We start from the raw sequence: 19,468 nt of genomic DNA, 5'->3' as shown, positions 1-19,468 counted from the left end.
CCTTGGCTTAACCTCTGCAGCATCTCAGGTGGTGTGGGCTCTGCTCCACCTGCAGATCCAGCCCAGTGCCAGTCCCTGCCTGGGTACATGAAATTTTGCCACAAGTGGGCAGGATCACACACAGGTAACCAAGAAGAGCTGTTACCATGGGTATCTTCGCATGAGCTGGGCACCTGGGTGCATTCAGAAACATGACAGACTTTCTTTCCCTCCACTTTAATACAAGCAAACACATGGGTACTTTGATAATTGTGGTTTATTGTTGCCTTGAGCTTTAAGTACACAAAAATATCCCTAAACTGAAACAACTGCAAGATACAACCAGAAAAATACAGGTCTGATTTCCTGGGGTAATGGTATGACTTGATGATCTTAAAGGTCTTTTCCAACCTAGCTGCTTCTATGAATCTACGATTCTACAAACTGTTACTTGTGTGAGCAAACCTAAACTCCAATATTCCCATTGACTTCAGAACTCTCAGTTCTGTTTGAAATTCTCCTAAGCACATGGATCAGGGGCTGAAAATATGATCCTTTGTGTTCCAGGTAATATTTTATGTACATATATACATACATATGATACATACGTGCATACCTATGTTCCTTTGAGCTCTAGGCAATGTTTTATTTACATGTATGTATGTAGACAGTATGTATATATCCAATATGTATGTAGACAATACATACAGGTATTCATATACTATATATATGTACACATGTGTGTGTGTATACAATATATACATGTAAGTGCTTCTGCTCTCCGGTTCATCATAAACACGACTTGGACAGACAAGGACCAAACCAGGAGTCTAACAATGAAAAGCTGAACCCATGTATTACTTCTCTATCTGGTGATGATCATTCCTCCTTTGCCTGTAGCTGCTTGCAATACTTCAGGGTAGGGACTGAAATACACTGGATGCAGGCCCATCAAATTCAGTGAAATTTGGCTAGCACCAAGAGGGTCCTAAGAAGCATGAGGCTCCATAGGTACCCCTCACACAGTTATACATGAAGATGGATGCTCTTCTGAGCCCATTTATATGGACGGTGCCTTTAAGTGCAAGCTCTCTGCAGGGTAGTGGGGTGCATGCTGTCCCTTGCACACAGGTATGTGGGCGTCCCCCCAGCACCTTTATCACTGCATAGCTGCAGCCTGGGGTGTCTTTGGGAAGGGTTGTGAGGATCCAGGGCCTGGGTAGCACCCTGGCTGGCCCCACACCTCACACCAGTGCCATGCCATCCGTCACACAGCCGCACTTCTCGATGATCATGTTGGGAAACTCGGCCGCCTCGATCTCTGTGCGGTTGCCCCTCTTGACCAGCAGCATCATGGGCAGTGGGGAGCTCTCCACCCCGGCACAGGCACGCTCCCCATAGCCGAAGCGGCGCAGGGTGCTGGGGGCCTGCAGGCAGCCCCCCGAGCACCTGTAAGCCTGGTACCCCGCTGGCTCGATGACCCAATGCTGCGCCCAGGGGAGCTCACGGAAATTCACGTAGTGCTTCTGCCGGCAGCAGGTGGATTTCCCCTTCACTGCCTCCTCCCTGCAGTCCCCAGGGCCCCTGTGTGCCAAGGGAGAAACAAGAACTGATGCTGTAACTGGAAAGTGGGATGAAAGAGAAATAACCCTCCCTGTTAATAGCACCCTGCCATGTGAAACTGGGGCAGTGATGGGGTTTCATTTGAATAGGCAGGCAAAAAATATGGGAAGAGGAGAGGTGGGATTCAGCAGCAACTCTTTAACTCCTCCAGTTTACTTGTGAGGGTGAGAGCTGCACACCTTTTGTTAGCACAATAATTCAGGGCCACTCTTATACCAGAGTACAGATTTACCTTTCATACGTACCCATAGTCTTCCAAGTTGAGGGTGTAAAGCACCAGTTCAGGTTTGCTTAAGGCTTTATCCCTGGGGTCCTGAGAGGTGAAATGCACGGCTTTGGCCATTTCTGAGGCATAGCTGCCTACCCTTTCTCCCTCAATCCAGACCTCCAGGAACATTGGCTCCCGCCTCTTGTTTCGCTGCCAGTAATGCACGGCCTGTGTCACATCAAAGTTCTTCCAGCCCGACTCACGTATAGGAACCAGCCTGCACGACAAGGGCTTGGCATTAGAGAAAAGCCCATCACACAAAGCCCAGGCTTGCAGCACTGTCACTGCAGCAGAATAATTTGCTCCCCATAGATTGTCACACGCCTTGATTACATGGTAATTTTTGCTGAGCACTCTGATGAACACAACAGCAATTAACACACACCTCAGAAAGGAGCATGGGGATCTAACAGACACGGAAGGGCCAAATAAAACTCTCTGTGCGTGCTCATATTAAGGTATTACTTCGTGCTCATACAGAAATATGGCAGTGCAGGGTTAAATGCAGCCTCAGGGTTAGTGAGGCTGGTAAACACCACAGCATTCCCCTCCGCTCCTGTCCTGGCTGCACCAGGGCTATAAGTTTCTACCCACCCAGAAAATTGGTTTGATGTCTAATTCTGCCTTCAAGGGTTGTAAAACTTCCACAGAGCTCAAGGCTACAGAATCAGATGCTTTTTGCATAGTTTACTTATTGAAACCAGGCAATGAGGTGGCCAATTGAAAGCGTATCAGCTGCCAGTAACCCGTGTGAGTTCAGAGTGAAACAGAAGTGAACCAGGTGGAGTGTTTTAAAGGGGAAGATCTGGCAGTACATGGCACTGTTTCACACAGAAATAGATCATTTCAATGAATCATCATATATTGCAGTCTCAACCTAATATCTGCTCTTACAAACTCATTCTGGTTTTAGAGACTATAGAGCCTGATCCTACAGATGTAACCCCATCAGACTGACTGGAGGCACAAACACATGACAACCAAACCCAGCCCAGAGGACCCATACCATGTAACTAGAGTCCTGCCTTCAGGAGAGGTCCCTTTCTTACCTGGAGTCTATCAGGGAGGTCCTGTTGGTGCCATCGTGCTGCCGCTGCACCCAGTACACGCTGACTCTGGCATTGGAGACGGGCCTGTGAGACTGCCTGGCAGGCAGGTTTGCTCTGTCCAAAGGCTTTTTGAAGAGTTTCAGCTCAGCCATTGTCACTTCACTGTTCTGAGGTATTCTGCCCTCCATGTCGAAGATCAGGTTCTGGCGTGTGCTGGTCTCAGAGTAGAGGGCTTCTCCTGCCAAGGAACAAAACAGACAGCCTGTCATTGCCATCCCAGTGAGCAAAGCCCCCACACTTCATCCACTATTATCATCACAACACACTCCTTCCATGCTTCCCCATCAGCCCCTGTGGCAGAGACAGCCACTAAACACACCTTTTCTAATGCATACTTAAATCAATGTCTTGCAAATGCCCTAATTCTTCTATGTCTGAGCCTCTGTAATCTGAAGGAAAGAAATCTCCTATATCATTTGACGCCAAACTGAGCAAACCCCAAAAGGTGCACATCACATTGTGCCAGGACTGGGCATGAGAGCAGGAAATTGCCCCACTTGCAATGAGAAAGTGTTTTTGCTTGCTGCCCAGGGTGCTATGTATGCCTTTTGGAAGTGAAACAAGTGTCCTTGCAGAGCTGATTTCCTCCTTGATATTCTTTCCAGGCAAACAAAACCAAATCAAAACAAAAATACAGGGGAGAATGAAATATCCTCAAAGAGATGTGATTCTTATCAGAGGACTTTCTAGACTTTTGACGCAAAACCTGCCAGATCTGCACTTTGTACTGATATTTTTAACATCACTTTGCCACCTGTCCAAAATGTTACCTGGGTACCAAAGATTTTCCCTTCTACTAAGGCCCAGCAGCAGCCTGCCCCACTCTGGGACCCACTCTCCAGGTGCAAGGTCTTACTCATGCATGTTACTTGCCTCTCTTCTACTCAGCTCAGGTTTGGACCCAGACCCAAACATCATTCCCTCCGTGGGTTTGCCTGTGCCCATCCTGCTGCCTCCCACGGCAACTGCACAACGCTTCTGAAGTTCCCAACAGTGACAGCAGAAACATTACCTGTGTTGCCAGGGATCCCCCTGAGGATGCCGGCCAGGCTGGGCAGAGCTCGGCGCTTCACCCTTTGCCGCTTCAGCATGGAGATGTATTTGTTCTTCACATGGTCTGGGATAACCAGATCCACCAAGTCTCTCCTATGAAGTGTAGGGACCTCAGAGAGCCCCAGCTGCTTCAGCAACACCTCCTTGAACCCCTCCTGGGTAAATGCTCGGACTGTGATGACCAGGCAGAGCAAGCAGAGCATCCGGGTGAACCTCACATCCATCCTCCTCTGTCAGCGAAGAGCTGTCTGCCCAGCAGAGATGAAGGGGGGATGTCTCTCAGCAGAGATGTGGTGGCAGGCTGCCTGAGCGGGGTGCTGGGGTTTTATAGCCAGCCTCGTCCCACTGGCACAACAAATTCCACAAGTGGGGATGAAGCAGAGAACTTGAAAGGATCACTTCCCCATCAATAGACACATGCCAGTTTAACACCTTCATCCACTGCAAAGTTAATACAAAATGGTTTAGGGGAGCTTCCAGATTCCTTCAGAGGGAAGAAGTTTCCATTCTTTTTTAACTCCCTGTAAACTTCTGCCCAGAAAACCCCTGTGTGATCAGTGTCTCATGTTCAGCCTAGGTCAGGGAGGAAACACATCTGCAGAGTACATTGCTTTAGGTACCACACCATATGATTCTTAAAGGAAGCATCAATCTTTACCATAGGGGACTTGCTACCTAAAATATCCACTATCAATCAGGCGAATAATGCTTTAGCTGGAAGTCCATCTTTATGGCAAGCATTAAAAAAATCATTTAAAATCTCTTTTTGGGGGGTTGGTGCTGCTTTGATCTCTGAATATTTGTACCGAGCACATGAATCAATGCAGTGAATCACAGCAGCTGAATGGTTTATGACCTTTTACACTGCTCCTGAATCACAGAATGTGGAAGATGTACAGGTCTGGCATTTTAGAAAAATGCCCCATCACTCTTTATGGATTCCTGGGGGGTTTCATAATACTTGTGCTTAAGAGAAGAAGGCTTTATATAAAGGCAGATCACCTTTCGGTGAACATGAGAAACCACTCTGCTTTTCCCCAGCATGGATGAGGAATATTGGTATTTTGAATGCTGTTCAGTCTCTGGAGAGCTGACCTGAAGGCTGGGGGATGTGTATGGATGTTTGCCTTGAAGTCAACCTTTAAACTTGAAGCTCACATCCTCTGCTTCCCTGGCCTTTGCTGGCATAAGATGTGGAAGTCTGGTTTTGAAACAAATCCCAGGAGAAGCACACTGAAAAAGAATAAAATGGGGTTGATAACAGTGATGGAGCATGGCACTTGGTCAAATTCTCATGCTCTGCAGCACAGACATGCCTGAGCATACATACAAATGTCTTCAGCATGAATGTCTCTGTAAATGGTTTTAAATTGGTCTAGTCTGATCCAGTGTCCAGGCTGAATACTGTGCCCTGGGAAAAGCCTGGCTAGAAGAACCTGTACAAAAGCAGCCCTTTGTGGTTTATCCCTCCTTAAAACAAGCATCAGCCAAGGCAGAATGGTTTGTACACAGAGGAAGGCAACAAAGTGGCCTGAAAGGGCCTAACTAAACACTTGCGTTAGTGAACATTTTGTCTTTATAACCTTGCAAGAAACTTGCCTCCTTAACCATGAAAAAGCCTCCATTAAATGTTAAAGGGGCACCTTATTTAGCTGAATTGAGTTTTAAGGCTAAAATGGAAACACAGACTACAAACTCACAGTCTGTGCACAGCCCAAGGCAGTACATTCTTTAATCTTTTCCTTTGTAGAGCATCTTCCTCTGAACAATTCCATATTTTCTGTTATATTCATTCCAAGACACAAATAAGAGTAAAAAATATCCACTTCAATGACTGCCTTAACTTCAACTCATGTCAGAAACTCCTGCTCTTGCAAGCAAGAGGAGGGAAGGGGTTTATGTGATACTTCTGTGACACTCTCAGCCCCTTAGGAAGGCTCAGTATGCCTGGCTCTTCCCCCTGTAGTGCCTCCCCAGCTAAACAGCACATGACTGCTTCTCATTGCATGAAACCAATGCAGTCACACCATGAACCACTTCAGAGACTTGGGGCACAAACTGCACCTAAGCAATGCTCTGGTGGCTGACAAAGTTTTCTTTAGATCTGCTCTGTAAGTGTTGGATAGCTCAGTTCCAGCAATGAATTTGTTATATTTATACAGTGATAGTCACCTGAGTAAAACTGCAGTTCATGGATTTGTAATGGTCTCTGTCATGTCAGAAGACCTGATCCTGTAAACCTTTATCCACCCATCTTTCACTCTAGAGAGTGGTCCTACTGTGTAAAGAGGGCTCTTCAGAAACCCATAACATGAAATGGAAATGTTCTGGCAGCACCTGGCTTTCCTGGATCCAGACGGGATGCGGTTTCTCCTGCAGCTGATGTCTAATCTACCAGGACTCTTCACTGTCCAGTGTGTATTGGAAGGTGATTTATGGACTTCACACATAAAATTATTGACCAAACACAGTTGAAGCTCAGCTAAGAAGAAAACAGAGGATGTGGATTGTAGGCTTTTCACAGGAGAGTGATTATCTGGTCCAATTGGAGGATTTGCCATTCCCCCTTTGTCACACAAACAAGAAAAAGTCAGGAATTTTATAATAGCTCTTTTTGTGTGATGTGTATTAGAACCTGTATGGCACATTGGAAATGTCAAACAGAGGATTTACAGAGGCTGCAAGGGATTAAATATGAACAACTCCCAGTTTTAAAAGAAGCCAGTGCTTAGGGAAGAGAGAATCTTTATGTTTAAGCTTTAATTTCATTACAAATGGTTCCCCATGACATTTGCTGGGTGTACCTATGCAATGGGGTTTGGGAAATAAATCCAGCAGGTTCAGAGAGAAAGTGTGAAAGGCTTAGCCTACTTATGTAGCCCTTACCCTGGGATAGAAGAATGTTTCAAATGTATTTGCAGTATGTCAGCGAGGATCTAAGTATTTTCAAGATTTGAATTTCCATGGACACAATTCTTTTGCATTACAATTGAGCCCATAGTAGAACAGCCTTTGCCTGAGTGGTGTGAAAGGCAGTAGCTTTTGTGTGCTCCAAGAAATGCCCTAATTTGTGCAACAAGTTTGTTGCACAGAGATGGGAGCACACCTCTATGTAGGTTTTGGTCTGATATGCCCCCAGATCAGGGTCTTTTGAATCCAGGAGTATGGAAGTAAAAACAGTAGTAGTTAAGATGCAGGTATAAACTTGCCAAGTTAAGAAAGGAATTCAAGTAGATGTTCTGTTTCATATTCTTTTCCAGTCTGAAGCACACTGAGATTTACATAACTAACACACCACCACCAAATAAGCTGGTCATGTGAAGGGCTGGGTTATGGGTTTCAAAAGTGGGAGCAAACTGCAGCTGATGCATGAAATTATGCCCTTCTCGTGCTGCCTCACCAACACACCACAACAGCCACCAGCCAGTGCTTCAAACTTGATACCCATTTTAAGCCCAGGTTGCACACCTTTAAGTGGGATTTCACAGGCATCTTTGGCTTCTTTCTTGACTGGCACAGTCTGTGCTGGCGGTGGAACCCCCACTCCTCTGCAGAGACCGGCCCTGCACCAAGCAAGTCCAGACAGAGAACATGGAGCTCACCAAGCTGGAAAGCCACCCCACTGCCAGCAGACAGCAGCTCCACTTCTCTCAGTCTGGGTTTAAGCCTAATTTCTAAATAGTGACCAAGGCAAAAAGCATTTCCATTTCCCACCTCTCAAGCTGCACAGCAGCTTCAGTGCAGGATGAGAATGAGATGTCACTAAGTGCAGCAGACAGTATTCACTCATGAATATTGTCTGAGGGATCATGGCTTAGCCTGCCCTCAGCGCAAGCATGGCTGGAGGTGTAACACAGTGCAACACTTGTCCCACCCCCAGCAAAGAGGGAAACCTGTACACTGATGTTGCCTTTAGGCAAGGAGAAGGGCAGTATATGCCTCACTCCATCGGCCTGTGTGGCTCCAGGGATGATGCAAAACAACTAGCGCTACTTCACAGAATCACAGAATGGTTTGGGTTGGAAGAATGTTAAAGCTCATCCAGTTCCAACCCCCTGCCATGGGCAGGGATACCTTCCACTAGACCAGGTTGCTCCAAGCCCCATCCAACCTGGCCTTGAACACTGCCAGGGATGGGGCAGCCACAGCTTCTCTGGGCAACCTATGCCAGGGCATCACCACCATGACAGGGATGAATGAAAATGGGATATGCCTGTTGAAAGGTACTGGGAAACCATCTTGCCAGGGCAGTGGCTTTCAGTCCTCCTCTACCTCTAAGGAAGCTGCTCTTTCATCAGAGCATGAATAGCTTGCTCAGTGTGCAGAGTCAGAAGAACAGCACCCAGAACTTTGGTGAGGCCAGCATAGCTCATGAGCTTGCATGTCTGCTCCCCATAGCCTCAGCCCACTCTGCTAGAACCTGGCATGGAAAAGGTTCGTAAAACATGGCCTGATAACACAAGACATCCAGCTTTTATCTGGCTCTCAGGGCCAGGCTGCAAACAGCAAAGCCACTCAATGCAGAGCACTGATCTGCACTAAATCCTTTCTGCTGGTCATGATTTGTTCCAGAATTTGGCCGTGTTAATTCGTGTGCCAAAAGGCTTTGTGCCTGACTTGCCTGTCCTTATCTAAGCATTTCTATGCACCACCACCCCACGCCCAGAGCAGATGCATAAATATGGACTTTACATCTGCATTGTGGACTCTGGCTAATAGGACTCTGGGAAATAGAACTTTGTGTCCCTTGTCTGAGCTGAACCATGTTCATTCTGACCTGATAGTGCACAAAACTCATACCATTGCTACCACAGCCTTAGTCCTTAACGTTTGCTCTGCCTGCCAGCTAATGAGCCAATTCCAGTAGCAAGTTTTGTGTAGCAATCATCTGCTTGAGCTATACAGAAATTATCCAATTCATTTAACCTAGGCTAGGACAGGAGCCTGCTTTTCCTCAACACCTGCCTACGCTAGACTGCATTGGCTATCTCCAATGAAATGTCTTACAGATTGCATGTCCTGTTGGGTTCCTCTCATAAAATGCTGATGATGAAGCCCCAGGCAGCAACAAGAGTAATATTTCCTTATGTACTTATCCTGTAATGCATCCAGCATAGTAAATCCCCCATTTTATTTGAGAGATGTTGCAAACTTGGTCTAATCTTAAACTCAGCTTATGCAACTCCTGGTGCTATGTATTGCACTGACTTCAGCATGCCTTCCATAGGCAGGCTCCTGCTTTTACTCACAGGCTTGTTTTGGTCAAACAGCCCAGACAAAAGGATGCTTGTTTGAAGAGGAATGGATAAAACGTCCAATGTCCCACCATGTCCTTGGTCAGCTGATGTCAGCTGGCTTGCTTGCAGAGTTTGTGTTGGCAGCATTTGCAAAGTACCAGTGTTCTGGCAGAAAAGAGATGTCCAAGACTTTTTAACAGAAAAGCAAACACAACTGTTTAAATACAGCTTTTTCTGTCCCCTCTGCAGCCTCCTCCCCACTGCCTTTATCTGTGCCTTGTTTGGAGCTGGGGAAGCAGGATTTGTTACCACTCTGATGGCCACAGAAAAGTCAAAACCACTGACATTTAACAAATGCTGCTGAATCAGACAAATAAGCATTATGTCCCTAAGTTGCTTGTTTTACACCACAGGCCACTTCATTAAGGAATGTCTCCATTACTGAGAAATAGCTGTAATTTTTAGGAGCACCATTTAATTTTCTAATGAGATCCCATTTATCTGCCTAGCTAACTAAAATGCTGCCTCCTTTTTCCTCTCTCTGCAGCTGTGTGTTGACACTGTAAAAGTTTATCAGACTTCTTTTTAAGAGTATGATTTTCCTGCCTTAGTGATGGAAGTTAAGACTCCACCTCTGGGCCAGGCTGCATAGGCTCTCCCTGCTCTTGGTGGTGCATGCTGCTGAGTTGGCCTTTAACCAACACACTCCAGTGAATGTCACCATGAGGGCTCAGTGTGTGACCCTCTCAGCTGCCATCTCTATGGGTGGACTTGGCAATTCTGGGTTAACAATTGGACTTGATGATTTAACGATCTTTTCCAACCTAAACAACTCTGTCCCATTCCCTTTACAGATTCTGTGCCAAGTCTGTGTACTGAGTGGCCTTCCACTGACTGAGAAATGCCCCCATTTTCCTGTCATGCTAATACATTTGGAAAACTATTCGTATTTCATCTGTGGCAGCAAGTAGCCTGGCTTACTTCTGGATCGTACTGCCTCCAGTTAATTTTAACTCTAGTAACTTCTGCTTCACTGAACAGAATTCCCTTTTTTTTCCATGCAAGTTAACTGGTTTTTCCCCAAGTCAGATAGATAAAGAACAACACTGTATGTTAGCAGCTGTTATTTATTTGTATTATCAGAAGGAGCTGAAAAAGCAGAAAGATTATGAAGTAACATATTAATGAAAGTTGAATAATTTGCATTACTAACTTTTCTGGAAGATGTTTTTTGTTCTGCAGGCCAAAAATAAAGACCAAAGGCCAAGATGAGTGAGATCTAAAAGGAACCTCTTCTGTTAAGCCCTGTGAGCTGTCATACAATGTTAGTGTAGTGCAAAAAAAGGCTGTTCCTTGTGTGGAAAATTACAACAAACACTGCAAGATTATAGAACACGAAAATGTGCACAAAGATTACAAGATAGACCTGATAAATACTTCAGACTTCTCTAATTTGGTGCATCAGATGGAGTGTGGAGTAACTGCCTAAAGGTTTCTGTTAGACCTCACTGAGATACTTACAATTAACTTGGGCAGCGCCTTAGCAAACACACTGATAGGAAAAAAGATACCTGCAACAGCAGGAAAATGAGCTAAACTACTTGTATGGTTGTCTTCCATCTGTAACATCTGCTGCTGAAGTGACTCAGGGGCTATTGTGTGTCAGTGGGTTTTACACCGTGGAACATAGATGTATTCAGTTTCAAAGAATTACTTGCACATGGCTGTTTCCCTTGATGTTAACAGCACATCAGTGCCATGATCGGAAGGATGATGAAATGGAATTCTAATGGATACAGCAACAGCACCAGACCTGCCTGCCCAAGCTTTGGGTGAGCTGGGCTGGTGCTGGGGGAGAATGTCTGAGAAGCTTTGGAAGGTGCAGGAGATTCAAGAGGTACAAAACGGTCTTCTTGGAACTGGTGATCTGAATCAGACTATAATCCCTCATCCTCATGTTTAATAGTCACTGGTTTTAATCAGATGCAGGCTTAACTTGCTGTAAACACTGCATTGAACTTTACAGGCATCTCTTGTCTTCAGAGTTCTGAGAATGGTCTTAAAGGCTACGGGGTATTTGATATGCATTTAAAAGATTTTAGACCTGTTATAAAATTTCAGATCATTAACTCATTTTTGACCCTAGTGAGCTGTTTCCTACTTACGCTGATTTGTTATTTATCTTGTTCATTCCATTCCCTTTCACTCTACATTGGGTACCTTGTTACACCTTTGAGAAGTGCGTAATAACAAGTATTAAAAGATCCCCCTACTTGTCTTTTGCCTCCAAACAATGCTGCGATTTGCAGGAAGGAGGGTGTGTGGATACACCACTTATACTCAAGCAGTTATTACAAAGCTGTTTTCACTTAAACACTTGTATTATCATTGCATTGCTTTTGTAACTTTTCAGGGTATGTTACTACTTTTTAGTGAAAAAGCCTTCAGGAGGAAAGCACTGGATAAAACACAGTACCTTACGTATTTGACTCCAAAACAGAACACAAAGGGGTGTTTTACTTCATGACACAGGTCAAATTATGTAATTTCCTGCTATGTACTCATATCTATGTAAACAAGGGGTATGAAGTCTCGGATTTAACATGGCCCTTGTAAAGAGTAAAATAAAGCTGTGTGACCTGGCTAATTTTAATCCTTTTAGCATTCATACTACAGGACCCTAGGAGATGCACTGTGGTCACTTGATTTTAAAAGGGAATGTAGCCACACTTGGCCAGGTCACTTGAAGCGTGAAACACAAACTTCAGCTGCTTTTGTCTTTTGTTTTCTTACCTAGCCATTTGCTTTTTCAAAAGCGTTAATCCAGGAATTACCAACATTTCCTCATAGCAACCAAATGCATTTCTGAACCTTACTTTTGGATTCAACATGGGGTTCTGTAGGAAATGCCATGCCTTTGAAGCTGGTATTTGTCAGCTTTCCAGGCTGAATAACTATAGTAAAGACACGGGGACTAAAATGTGTTTTATTTATGCAGCACCAGTACAGCAGTTGCCAGTATAGAATCCAGGATCTTTGGGTAAATCATACATGTGGTGCAGATTTTTAAATGCCCCAAAAGGAATTCAGAATCCATTTTTCATCTGTTTGGACAAAATTTGGGTCCTTAGTCCCTCTTCTCTGCTTTTTATTCTAAAATAGAGCGAGAAATCTTTTACCTCTGTGACAGTAAAACTAGAAATAAATTACTGCAATCAAAGAGGAGACTTAGATGGCCCAGGAATGAATTTGAGATTCTTAACTTAGTTTGACCAGATCTGTTAGGACACCTCAAATGCAGACTACAGCAAAAGGGTGTTTCCAATGACATTCAGGGTCTACAGACCCAGTGGAAGCGATCTGAAAATCACTATGTGCAGCAGACTTGGAGGACTGGCTCTTAGATCTCTTTGGAGGCTGCACTTCTTGATTTGTTCTCAGTCCCTTGTGATAGGAAAGTTTACCTCTGGACTTCACTGTGTTCCCAGGCTGGTAACTCTTTTAAACACATGCTGTCCTCAAGAAAATGCTCCAATTCACAATAGAACACGAAAATATACTATTGCCTGGGCTTCCCTTGAAAGTGGTTCAGAAAGAGCAGCAATTAGGAGACACAGTTGTCTTGTTTCCTAAGGATAGTGGAAGAAACTGGTTTCTTAACATAATTTCGTGTCCTCTGAGAAATGCTCTCATTGTGATCAACTGAACAGTAAGTTCAAGGTCTTACACTGATGTATGAAACCCTTCTAATCTTCACAGGAACTACAGTGCAAAAGAACTATGATCAACCTGGCTCACTGCTCCCTGCAGCAGTTGGCAAGTCAGGGTCTTAAGCCTGCTCGTCTCAGGGCTCCAAGTGCAGCAGTGACAGCTTCAACCTACTCTCTCAGCTATGCCCCAACAGCCCCAGAAACTGACCCAGACAGGATGGAGAAGAAAAGGTGCACCATGTTGTGAAGGCATGAATAGTTTGCCTAGATGCTCCCATGCAACATGGAGCGTTTCTCCTGCTCTAGGGTCCATCTCACTCCAGAAACTCCACAAAGTGACTGTGCCACTTTACAAGATGTGCTTTTAACTCCTTCCAAATCGATTCTGATCACTCACTTCATTATAATCTGGTATATAATCTGGATATATAAACATATGCTTTACTGAATCTGGGTATCTAAACATCTACTTTACTGAAACTATAGAGTATCAATAGGAAGGGAGAGCTGAAAAGGTTTGTTTCCTTTTCCCTGTTCTGTCCCTGAGTCAGAATAATGACCTTGAGCAAATCGCCCTGGCCAAAATTTTCAAGTCCATATTTAGACACCAAAATAAATAACCTGATTTTCAAAGGCACCAGCCAACCACAGCTTCTATAAACAAAACCCTAATCACCAGTAGACTGTAACAGTAACTGTACATAGAGTATCTTAGTAAAACAAGAGATACCCCTCTTGCCATCTGTTACTGCTTACATACAGGGAAGAAAGTTCTCCATTGGTCCCCACATCACCCATGTCTTTAAGCTCAGCTTGCAGTGACTACACTACTTTATTACACAAATCAGGCCACATGAATACCTTTATACCCTCCGCAACCGTTTGAGAAGAGAAAGATGGAACAGAAAGAAAAACAAGTGATTCAGAGAAAATAAAATCATCACAGAAAAGGAAACATGAGAAAGGATGAATGGAAGGAGGAAATAAACTACTACAGAAAAAGGAACAAGAGAGTGGATAGGAAGGGATGAGAATGGGAAAATCAGAAGGTATGGTGATAATATGTCCAAAAGGTGATTGCATGCTAAGGAATGGCTAGTATTTAGGTAACTCTACTGCTCCCCTATAGCACAGGTCCCATGACGTGTCCAGGGAGAACTCACATGCCTGCAGCATGCCTCAAGCAGCATGGATGCTTCAGCACCTCACCATTTCCAGCCATGCTCCAGTAAAGCCAGGCTCTGGGTGCAGGATTTTCCTTGCTGGAAAGAACCACACTACCTTTAGTCAAGGCTGTTTGCCATTGCAATGGCTCTTCACAGCCTCCTGCTTAAGCCACTTCGCATCCTGTCACCAATGCGCCTGGCGTACCTGGCACCTGACCGCCTGCATAGGCTCACCAGGATCCTGCTCATCCTGCTGTCATTAGTGGCACCTGGCACTCACCCACTACAGCATGTATCAGCAAAGGAGCCAAGTCACTGCTGCAGTGGGAAATGTAACAGAGATCTTCTCAGCTCTTCACAAAGCCAAAATCTGAATTGAACAGATCTAAAGGCCAACACACATAAATCTAGAGGTAATTACTGGTGCAAGCTCCTAGGTGGAACACAGAAGCTAACGAGCATAACTCTTCTGCTGCTTTAGGTTTGCTTTGAGTGAACCTGGGATTGAAATAAAAGCAAAGGTCTTTGAAATCCTCATAGTCTGCATTCTGATTTTTTGTTCCTAAGTCCAGAAGTGGGAAGCGGGAATTCCTGCCCAAGGGAAAAAAGATTACTCATTTTAGAAGTCCTTTAAAAATCATTTAATCCAGATCTCTATTCAAATATGTAAAAAAAGAAGTTCTTTACAGTGAGGGTGGTGAGGCACTGGAATGGGTTGCCCAGGGAAGTGGTAAATGCTCCATCTCTGGTAGTGTTCCAGGCCAGGTTGTACAGAGCCTTGGGTGACACGGTCTAGTGTGAGGTGTCCCTGCCCACGGCAGAGGGTTGGAACTAGATGATCTTAAGGTCCTTTCCAACCCTAACTATTCTATGAATCTATATCAGGGCTTAAGCTTTTGACACTTTAAAAATACTGTGAATTACATTTATAAAGGTTTAAGTAATGTGTCTGATGCTGATATCTGAAGGGAAGTCAAGCCAGTGAACCAGGAAGAGCCATCACCAGAGCCTTGAAACCCAGTTCTTAAGTCTAAAAGCTGTGAATCTCACTGGACTCTTTGCAGACAGTGGATAAAGCAGACCAATCAATGTAATAACTAGTTTGCCCAGACTAAGTAGTATTTGAAAAAAAACTAAACCCTATTCTCCCTTTTCCAAACTTTTCTAATCAAAACCAGGATTTGAGAGGTTGGTTAACAAATATTTACTTCTAATTCAAGCATCCAGCAAACCCTGCTGACTTCACCCTCCAATGGCTTAGACTGAAAGATCTCCTGGGGTGTTTTGTGGCTCCTGCACAAGCAATCACCCAGCTTTCTGCTCCAAGGAAAGCAGAACCCAAGGCAGGATGTTCTTAGTATCTGTCCAGGTTTGCTTTCACCTTGGTACTGGTACGACGAGAGTTACTACTATGGTCAGGACAGCCATGGAGCACAGAGGCTTTACAGGACACCAGAGTTCTTCACTAAAACTAACATCTGTTGTAGCCAAGAAGAAGCTGTAAGTGGTTTGTATTTTACACTGGTGACAAACACACCTGCTCCCTGATTCACCTAAATCCAAGGGGTCATGTGGCCAGGTGCTGTCCTCTCCACTGGGAGAGACCACATTGTGGCAGATGGTTTCTCCATCTCCCTCTCTCTCAGAGAGCTGCCTTAATTATAGCTAGTGCTATGCCACCCATACATTAACTACCTTCAGGTTCTATACACACACGGTTAACACATGGATAGGCATTAAGATAATAGGTATATTCAGAAAATAATGAAGTCATCCATGTTTCACATCACCTTGTCCTAGTTCTGTGCCAAAGTGTGTCACATCAACAGTGGCTGCATTTCGACGAGCTAGTAATAAACCTAAAAGTCAGCAAGGGATCCTCCACAGCCACAAAACAGAGGCATAAAACCTCACACCATACACACGGGTGAGGAAGTCCATGCACTGTCCCCTGGTAAGGCACTAGCCTGGCTTAGCCTATGGCAAGGTTTGGCAGTGTTCATAGCTGGGGTGTTGTACAGAAGCACTCACTGGGATGCCTCTTTAGACACAACCAGGACGATCAAAACCACTGAGCTCAGTGCACAGAGTAGGGGCAATAGTTCACTTCATAAATAAAGCTTAAATGCAAAATATGTTGAAATAAGCTTTTTTTTTCTCCTGAACTTTTCAGTACTGCTACTTCTGACTGCAGTTATTTGTGCATTTTGACAAAACTCCAGTTGTTATCTTGACAAAGCTCATGAGAAAAATCAATCATGCTCAAGCATCAATACCAACACTCCATTCACCATTTCCTATCTGACACAAAATGTAAAAGAAAAGTATGACAAATTTCTATCATATATTGATAGCTATAGTAAGTTAAATATTTTGTAAAATAATGAATTCTCTTAATACAAATACATTCCAGCTTTAATGCAAGGCTATTTCTACCTTGAAAATCAACATGTTATCTATGAATGTGAAGCAGCACTACAAAAGTAAGTATAACGAGAAAAAAAAGTGTAAATTGTTAATTTAAATCAACATTGCTGCTTGCTGATTTGTATTATGATTATAGTTCATTTAAATCTGTCTATCTGACTAGATTTTATTATTGGTTTTTATTAGACATATATTAATGCTCAGGCCTTTCAAAGGAAGACTTATTAATGCCCACACCAAATCCTTGGGTATATCAAGCCTTGTAAACAGACTGCTAGATAAAGGAGAAAAAGCTAGCAAAGGGCTGCCAGGCTAGAAGCCTGAATTAAATCCATTAAGATATATTTGAATAGGCAGATAAGTAAGGAGCAGCAATCTGGGCTGACAAGTTTCTTCAGAGAGAAGAAACCACGGTGAGAGCTGCCACGCATGGTAAAGCATCAGGCCACCTGCTACTCACGTCCAGAGACTATTGATGTCCTGTTGGGAGTTCACCCATCAAGGGAAGTCCTGCTGTGATAAATCAAACTAAAGTGACAGAGGAGTTCTTCAGACATAAGGTCATTTAATAAAGCAAGGGAAGAGTCACACACGTAAGTGTAAACACCCAGCACACTTGTTCAGCTTGGTGCTAAAGAGCTGTTGAAGTGAATATGGAACATGCAAAATACAAGAAAGATGGAAGAATTTGAAATTCTGTTGGCCTGCTCCCCAGGTGCTGAGTCTGGATTTCCATCTGCTTGAGCAACGTAATGAAACGTTTGCTAACTAATGACAGTATGTGGCTTTTGTCACCAGAAGAACAGACAGTGGTAAACAAAACCCTATTTACAAGAGGTAGGGAAGAGGGAAATGTGACTCTGCTGTTGAAATTAGAGATAAACAAAATCACACCACTTAGCTAAAGAGCCTGTCTAGACAGAGGAAGAAAAAAAAAGCCCAAATGACAAAAGCCTGATGTTACTCTTGTGAGAAAGAGGGGAAAATGATTTTGTAGCCAGGCAAAAGTCTTCAGAATGCAGAATATCAAGACTATAATGTCAAGATCACTGAACATCACCTATTTTACACTCCAAAGGAAGATAATCTAGCCAGAGCAAGGCCTTCTTAATTTTGAAAAATAAGGCAAGAATCGAAAGTACAAACAGCTAAGGAAATCAGTGAGAAAATCAACCAAAAGGGTTTTGGTCCTAGCAGCATAAGAGCTGCGAGCATACACTGAGGCTTCACCTATGTGGTAGGTCTACTCTGCTGCAGCTACATCAGTAAAACTTTATTTAAAAGAAAGCAATTATAACTAATCAACGTTAGATTTCTGTTTTAAAATACACTGTCCACAGGAAGAGTTACTCCAGAAAAGCCAAGATGGAGTAATTACTACACTCACGCCAAACAACTTTAGTATCAACATATCCCTAAGCACAGAGTGCATTTTAAAGCTAAAATAATTAACATCATTCAACAACAGTGGGATTTCTTTATTCCAGCAGTGAATCTGAACCACTCTGCTTCAAGCTGGAACTTTTATGCCATTTTCTAACTAACAGTGTAAAATCACAGGTTATCTACAATGCAGCTGCTAGATAAATTACGGAATGGTATCTTAAAATGTCTCTCAGTTACTGCAGGTAAATAGTACATTTCACCTTCTGTGGGACAGAGTGGGCGAAGGCAGGTAACGTGTACAGCCAAATGCTGCTCTCCATTGAGCAGCCATCCCTGAAAAGTGAAACAAGAATTTGATGGAGCGAAACAGTTGTGGATTAATAAAATGGCAGGGAGCAGAATTGCAAGTATGCATTCAGGTCCCTAAGTAATACAGTTTAAATAGACATGAACATAAAGAGCTAAAGATGGAGAGGCATGGGCAGGACTGTCAACTGGAGGAGGTACTGGCTTATTGGCAGCTGGGATGCTCAGTTCTTAAGCATCCAGCATTCCAAGTGTGGCCTGACTTCATCTCTGCTGGTAGAAATGCCTTGATTCCCAGCATCCTGTGGGCTGGGAATCAGTTTCATCCCAGATCTGTCATAGGCACATTAAGTTAAAACTGCCTAGGTTTCAGTTTTTCCAATTTACAACATTGGAATGCTATTTCTCAGAATAGGTGTGTGGAAACAAAAGGCTTTGAATATTTTGTGGCACAGTCATGTTACTATTATAACTTAATCTCTTTCAGAGTTACCTTAGTGTATGGGCTGCTCCATTTGTACCTGCACACTTGTCCACTTCACCAGATTGGGAACTGTGAAGTCTCTCTTGAAATCTCACGTATCTTCTTCTTTTTTATTATTATTATTTATATTATTTTTCTATACAAAGCTCTGTTTGGGTCTAGGCTGTTTCACTGTTAATGGACAAGGAGTCATAGATGCACAAAATGGCTTCCCCCAAACCAGAGCATTGTTTCCCACAGAGAAACCACAAAGTAGTTTCAAAATCCTTCATTCTTTACCAAAGGTTTTATCTGTAGGATCATCTGGCATAAAACTTTCTTAGCTATGAACATCATAAATAACTGTTGTAAACCACTATAGATGCAATTTCCACGTTGTTTCATAAAGGGAATGCTTGGCTCAAGCTGTTCATGGCAGGGGGCTGGAACTAGATTATCTTAAGGTCCTTTCCAACTCAAATCATGTCTGCGATTCTGTGCTTTAAAGGCAGGTTCTTTGGCATACGCAGGCCTCTAGCCTGAAGCTCTTGCTTGTGGTATGGCGAATAAACCCAGCTCCCACCACGGCTCCGGGTGCCTGAAGCAAAACTCCGCTGACTAAAACCGGGTGATGGCAACTCCCCCCTGCCATGCCATGTTGGTGATGAGATGGAACACGAGAAACGACAGCAACTCGCCCCCACTTATTTCACTATGTAGTCCCTTCCCTAAGGAGAACAC

At 43.8% G+C, this 19,468-nt stretch overlaps 1 protein-coding gene across 3 annotated transcripts; it reads right to left on the bottom strand.

Annotated features, from left to right (window-relative positions):
* Positions 1-238: 238 nt before the first annotated feature.
* LOC133210782 (left-right determination factor 2-like) lies at positions 239-18,851 on the bottom strand. 3 transcript variants are annotated; one of them, XM_061350486.1, is made up of 6 exons: positions 6,205-7,982; positions 5,035-5,265; positions 3,992-4,473; positions 2,920-3,157; positions 1,848-2,087; positions 239-1,563 (listed from the first exon to the last, which is right to left on the bottom strand). In XM_061350486.1, exons 3-6 carry the CDS (start codon positions 4,254-4,256, stop codon positions 1,224-1,226), a joined length of 1,083 nt encoding a protein of 360 aa, XP_061206470.1. In that variant the 5' UTR covers positions 4,257-4,473; positions 5,035-5,265; positions 6,205-7,982; the 3' UTR covers positions 239-1,223. The 3 variants fall into 3 exon arrangements, with proteins under 3 accessions (XP_061206470.1, XP_061206469.1, XP_061206468.1); XM_061350485.1 differs by lacking the exon at positions 6,205-7,982 and adding an exon at positions 18,758-18,851 and having other exon boundaries at positions 3,992-5,265; XM_061350484.1 differs by having other exon boundaries at positions 3,992-5,265.
* Positions 18,852-19,468: the final 617 nt, after the last annotated feature.

Source organism: Neopsephotus bourkii, unplaced genomic scaffold (assembly GCF_033783945.1).
Source record: "Neopsephotus bourkii isolate Nb327-2 ecotype Australia unplaced genomic scaffold, CSIRO-AGI_Nbou_v1 NB_518, whole genome shotgun sequence".
NCBI lineage: Eukaryota > Metazoa > Chordata > Aves > Psittaciformes > Psittacidae > Neopsephotus > Neopsephotus bourkii.
The sequence above is the reverse complement of the archived record's forward strand: the minus strand, read 5'-3'. Positions and strand labels throughout refer to the sequence as shown.

Bases quoted from the DNA above. Each gene is read 5' to 3' on its own strand.
- LOC133210782 (XM_061350485.1), bottom strand. From the start codon at position 4,256: ATGGATGTGAGGTTCACCCGGATGCTCTGCTTGCTCTGCCTGGTCATC. The intron at 2,088-2,919 runs GTAAGAAAGGGA...CTTGTCGTGCAG, and splicing joins ACCTCCCTGATAGACTCCAG to GCTGGTTCCTATACGTGAGT. The intron at 1,564-1,847 runs GTACGTATGAAA...CTTGGCACACAG, and splicing joins CTCAACTTGGAAGACTATGG to GGGCCCTGGGGACTGCAGGG.